At 40.7% G+C, this 6,207-nt stretch overlaps 1 protein-coding gene across 1 annotated transcript; it reads left to right on the top strand.

The window, feature by feature from the left end:
• The first annotated feature begins 327 nt into the window (after nucleotides 1–327).
• On the top strand, nucleotides 328–5,939 carry SELENOK (selenoprotein K). The gene is made up of 4 exons (XM_058561289.1): nucleotides 328–432; nucleotides 3,622–3,712; nucleotides 5,172–5,255; nucleotides 5,849–5,939. The coding sequence occupies exons 1-4, from the start codon at nucleotides 414–416 to the stop codon at nucleotides 5,937–5,939; spliced, it is 285 nt and encodes a 94-aa protein (XP_058417272.1). The 5' UTR covers nucleotides 328–413.
• Nucleotides 5,940–6,207: the final 268 nt, after the last annotated feature.

Here is a 6,207-nt window from a genome sequence, read left to right as displayed (position 1 = left end):
ACACTTCTGGAAAATTCTGAGGAATTTCTTATGCCTGAGATTCTCCAAGCCCCTCCACAGGTGCCAGACTTGCCTCCCCCGAGCCTGGGCCTATCAAACAGCTAAAAAGCAGCTTCTCTTTACAGGACAGTGCAAACGAGCTCCCCAAACTCAAATCCAAAAAGGGACAAGAAGGCTCGCCTTTAAAAGACAAATCCCAGCCTGCACTTTACCGGAAGTCGCCGGCGTGAGGAAGCAAAAACGCCGGTCTAGGCGTCTCTCCCCGGCAGCCAATGGGCTCTGTCCACCTCCCGCCTCGTCGCCGTTGTATCTAATCCTGGCCTGTGACGCTAAAGGGCGGGGTGCGGAGGAGATACGGAAGCCGAGAGGGGTCAGCCTCCTCGTCACTTGGGAGGCGGGGAAGCGGAGGCAAGATGGTTTACATCTCGAATGGTGAGTTGGAGGGGCTACAGGGGGCGACCGCTGGAGGGGAGGCAGGACCCCGGGTTTCTTCCATCCTCGGCCGCCGGGCTGGGTGCCCGTGGCGGCTGTCCTGGACCTTGCGTCCGTCAGTCAGGCGGAGTCGCAAGCGAAGTCGGCCCGGCTTTCGGTGCGTCATCCGATGGTCCGTCAGCCGGCGGGCAGGGGCCGAGTCCCCGTGGCGACGACGGGGCCGGTGCCCTGCGTCCTCGCCCTCGTAGAGCTTCTGACGGTGGGACTCGCGACAGTGGTCTGTCTTCTCGGGCGCCCGTGTTCGTAACTAGTAATGGCAACAGTGTTAACACCATCTGCGTAGCGCTTATGCCTCGGGCACTGAGCGTAATCCACTTATCAACTCGTTCAGTCTGTATAACAGTCCTGTTCAGGAAAGATTTTATTTTCCTGTTTTAGGAATGGAGACTCTGAGGCGCAGATAAAGTAAATAGCTTGCTCGGGATCATAAAGGTAGTTGATGTCTCAGTTCGGATTCGAATCGAGGTAGGCTGACGTCAGCCTCCTTGCTCTTATCAACTCGCTTGCCTTTCCTTAACGTGTAAAGAGAGTTAGATGGAAGCTTTGGATAGGCTTTTTCTTCCAGGAGAGGGTAGCTAGGTATTCATGTAATTTTTTGCCCAATTTCAGGGGGTACAGGAAGAGGCACCACGCCTTCTAGAATCAAGTTAATTATTCCCGGAATAGAGAATCTGAGAGAGACTTAATTCAGTGACTCCACAAAGCAGATGACTGCCAAGGAAAGACACAATATGGCTAGGTTAGAACAATGCCAGAACTGCCTGCCCACCTGTTGGACTCAGGTGAAATAAATGCCTTGGTGCAATCTGGAGTTGTTCTTGGATCACTAGAACTAGGTCCTGGTTCTATTTGAGTCATCTGTTTATTTTCAGAGATGATCAAGATAGTGAGAAGCCTTCTGGCTGAGTGCACTTTACATTTCTTTGCTCTTCAAAATGGTACTCTCTCTTCCTTATCTCCCACTTAAAAATCTTTGAAACAAGTAGGTTGAAGGACACTAAAGAAAAGCATCAAAGTTTCATCTTGGTTTTGGGCACTTGCAGACGTGGTGTTTTATCCTTTGTGGTTAAGGCTGGCAGCTTTTATTTGTGCGTTATTGAATAATTCTTTGTATTTGTAGTGTGTCTTATTTTGTATGCATTATCATATTTCATCTGCCTGAATAACATAAAGGTCCTATTAGGGCCTTTTGTCTCACTTTTATAGTTGAGAAATGCCAGTTGCATTCAAGCAACTTATTTCTCTCTGAGGATATTGGGAGGGGAGGTTTCTGCCTTTAGAAACTAGGAGAGAAAGTGCAAAAAGCAAGATAGAATGATGCAAGTGCACACAAGAATCACAAAGGAAGACTTGATGGGTTCCAATTAGATCTGTTTTCTTAGAAGGACTGTATTTATCAGCACTTCATAGTTGACAAAACATTTCTCTTACTGTCATGACTTTTTCAACAATCCTTATGATTAGCCCTTTTTCAGAGAAGGAACATGTCACATCAGCCATTGAAGCAGAGCTACTAGGAGGCAGAACCAAGCCTATCACGCATGCTCTGTCTTTAAGTGTAGCTCTTTTTTCTCAATAGCTCTGTGAGAGCGCAGGGCTGAGTGAATATACCTGAAAGCGAGATGGTCAAGGAAAGAGGAGAAGTAAACCCTGCCTGGAGGGGTAGAGGTGAGCATGAAGTCCTTAGGAAAATGGAGAGAAGAGGTAGTTGACAGCTCTTCTCCCAAAATATTCTGACCTCTTGATTTGCAAGGCTGTAACTCAAGAGTAGTAACTTCTCACATCATAGCTTCTATTATTTAAAGTAGTTTGAAAAATAGATCCATTTTTGCTAAAGATAAAGCTGAAGTCTATAATTAGAATCAACAGTATCCTGTTATAGAAAAATAGTGGTCATTTTAATGAATAAGCCAAATTCTCTCGGTACTTAGAGCACACAGATTCTTTGATTTATAAAAATTTTATCATTATAACTGATCCCAAAGACTTGTAAGATTATGTATAAAGAATCTTTTTATATAAGCAATAGAAAAGAAATACTCTGAACACATTTAGGAAAATGGAAGTGGTGTGAGCATTCTTTTATATTTACCCATCCCATTTGTTTTCCTCAAAATACTTGAATAAACAGATATTTGTACACGTATGTTCATATCAGCATTTTCACAATAGCTGAAAGGTGGAAGCAACCCAAGTGTCCAGGAACAGATGAATGGATAAATAAAATGTGGTATACACATACAATGGAATATTAATCAGTCTTTAAAAAGAAGGAAATTTTCATAGATAAGGAGAACAGATTAGTGGTTACCAGAGGAAAGAGGGTGGGAGGAGGGGTAAAGGGGCTCATGTGTATGGTGACAGATAAAAATGAGACTTTTGGTGGTGAACATGATGCAATCTGTACAGAAACTGAAATATAATAATGTATACCTGAAATTTACACAATGTTAAAAGCCAATATGACCTCAATAAAATAAAAAAATAAATTAAAAAAGAAGAGAATTTTGACACATGCTACAGTATAGGTGAACCTTGAAGACATCATGCCAAGGGAAATAGCTAGTTACCAAAGTACAAATATTGTGTGATTCCTCATGTGAGGTTCCTACAGCAGTCAAATTCATAGAGACAGAAAGTAGCATGCTGGTTGCCAGAGGCTGGGGGGAGGGAGAAATGGGAAGTTAGTGTTTGCTAGGTACAGAGTTTCAGTTGAGGAAGATTAAAAAGTTCTGGTGATGGATGGTGGTGATGGTTGTACAACAATGTGAATGTACTTAATGCTGTAGAACTGTACACTTAAAAATGGTTAAAATGGTAAATTTTTTGTGTATGTTTTACGACAATAAAGAAAAAGAAAAAATACTTGAAGTGTCACCCACCAAAATTACAAACTGTAGGAAGGCATTTGACATATTAAAGGTATGACCCCTAGATCACAGAGCTTTACTTCCCTGAACCCTTCCTTAGAGTTATGTGCACATAACACACCTCTGCTTTTGTTGACCATTTGGGACAAAGGACAAGTTGAAAACGGAGTCTATGATTGTTACCTAACTGATTAAATGTAATGCATCTTGTGTCAGGGATTTGTAGCACTAACTGAAATGTCTTTATTCTTGCCTGTAGGACAAGTATTGGACAGCCGGAGTCAGTCCCCATGGAGATTATCTTTCATAACAGATTTCTTCTGGGGAATAGCTGAGTTTGTGGTTTTGTTGTAAGTATAGGAGTGCTCTTAATAGCCCTGATATTTAAGTTGACAGAAGTACCTTAGGTACATTATGTTCCATATCTTAAGCTCAGCTTTCCTAAAGCAGTTTTTAATTGTAAATTTTTTATTAATAGCTTTACTAAGGGAAATGAAGACTTGCGTAGTGGTAAAGCTGCCACCAGACATCTTGAGATTATGAATATGTTAGTTGAGTTGGTAAGGTTGACCATATCTTAGCCTTGATGGTAACCATTTCAACCTGTAGCTGTGGAGCCAGGCCTGCCCATGCTAATGCCAAATGACAGCACCTCTCTTTCTCTCTACTATTCCTGGCTTTAGTGTGTATGTGCAACTTTTATTCCATATTATACAAGTGAACAAGGGGAATTAGAACTTGATGAAAAAGCTCCCAAGTAGTGAACTTTTTTTAAGAGAAGGGTTAGAATCAATACAGAGGAGACAAAAATTTAAACTTCTCCGTAATTTCAAGCAATTCTTAGTTAAATGCATTTTTTGGTCTTTTATATGCTGTTTGCTTTATAAAAATTGTTCATAGCTGCTAACAAGTCTTACTTATCCTAAGTTTGAATACATATTTGAGTGTCTCATGGGCAGAGAACTGCAGAGATGCAAAGATGTGGGAAACAGTCCCTTCATTGACTTTAATATCAGTAAATATCTTCATATTACAAGGGGCTTTGGGTGGGCATGATTGTGGGAGGCAGACTTCAGGGGAAGTTATTTCAGGTGGATGAAACATAGGAAAGATGGCAGAGAAGTTTGAATATCAGGCTGTGATCTTTATACTTAGTTTGATTGTAGCTGTGGTTTAGAAAGATTACTCTGATGGCTGTGTGTAGCATAAATTAGAAAGGGTAAAACAGAAGAGACAGTTTCATAGAAAAATACAGCAGGGGACAAGAGAGGCCCTAAGTTAAGCTACCCAGTGCAAAACTTCTTTAAAGTCTCTTACAGACTTTACCTACTCCATATTGTTTATTAAAAATATTGTTTTAACTTCAATTCTTCCCCTCCACAAATAAAGAAAATTCCATTTAAATGGATTCCCAGAAGGCCACTACCCTCAGCCACTCCCTCCCCAAGGTAAGGTTAGGTAGGCTGTCAGCAGGGGAAATGCAGGGGCAATGAATGTGCAATACTGTAAAAAGACTCTGGGACCCGACAGCTGATAGAGAGTGGAGGAAGGAAGTTGGGGTGACTCTGGTTTCGGAGTCATCCCTAGACTTTGTCTAGGAGGGTTATCAGTAAAAAAGACAAGGAAGGGTGGCTTTGGCACAGAACATAGCACACTTGTTTAGACACATGCTTGCATTAGATGGCGTCTAGCTGGCTTTGAGAAATGTGGGTTGGGCACTGAGGCAGTTTAGTCATCCTCTTACAGAGATGATTGTTGAAACCATATGTTGACAGTGGCACTTCTCTTGTTTTCTGCCCCTTGTTTCAGTTTCAAAACTCTGCTGCAGCAAGATGTGAAAAAGAGAAGAGGTTATGGAAGCTCATCTGATTCCAGATATGATGATGGAAGAGGGTATAGCTTTTAAATTAATAATAGATTTTTTTTCCTTTTTATATTTTGATTAAATATTATAGATAGATAGGCACATAGGCTCATGGAAATTAAAGGTTTAAATTCTATTGCACAAAATTAATGCATTACTGTAAATTAAGTCAAGTTGCCTCTGATTTGATAATCAGAGTTAATCTGGCAAAGCTAAAATGTACATCAAATATCTCATATGAAATATGTAAATTAGAGGAAGAAAACTGATGGCCAACATTAAAATTTAGAGATTTTACTTTAGAATCTGTATTTCCAGCTGCTAATGGAAAACTCAGAAGATCAAGCAGCACTGGGTTAGGCTTATGTTTCCATGGGGCAAAAATCAGCTGGAGCTGGGTTTCGGTTGGGCATTTAGGGGGTGCTGTTCAGTTCATCACAATCCTTCCTTGACTCAACTTTCCTCCTCGGCACTAACTATGTGTCTGCTCTCTGTAAGGGTTTGAATTTTCGACCTAAATGGTAGTTCCTATTTTAAAGAAAAGAGTCTATTTGAGTGTTTAAAAGGAACCAATTGAAGTAATGTCTACTAAACGGTAGAAATTAACTTTTTCTTTTTTTAGGCCTCCAGGAAACCCCCCGAGAAGAATGGGTCGAATTAATCATCTACATGGCCCTAGTCCTCCTCCAATGGCTGGTGGATGAGGAAGGTAACTTAAAATCTGAAATTCTGTGGGGATTTCATTTTGAAAATGCCTCCTTAAGAAGGTTTTCTTTAGGAAAAGAAGTTGCCCAACATTTTGTAATTGCTCAGACATCACCATTTGGAAGAATATTTGTATCTTAACCCTTGAAAAATTCATTGGCTTTATTATCCAAGTGCCTTTTGAAAAAGGTTTTTATAACATGTAATGATTGTTGGGTTTTTCATACAGATCCAAATTAATAACTGGTAACTAATTATAATGTTTTCTTTTAGGTA

Source organism: Diceros bicornis, chromosome 2 (assembly GCF_020826845.1).
Source record: "Diceros bicornis minor isolate mBicDic1 chromosome 2, mDicBic1.mat.cur, whole genome shotgun sequence".
Taxonomy (NCBI): Eukaryota; Metazoa; Chordata; class Mammalia; order Perissodactyla; family Rhinocerotidae; genus Diceros; species Diceros bicornis.
Note: the sequence above shows the minus strand (reverse complement) of the source record. Positions and strands in the feature narration are given on the sequence as shown.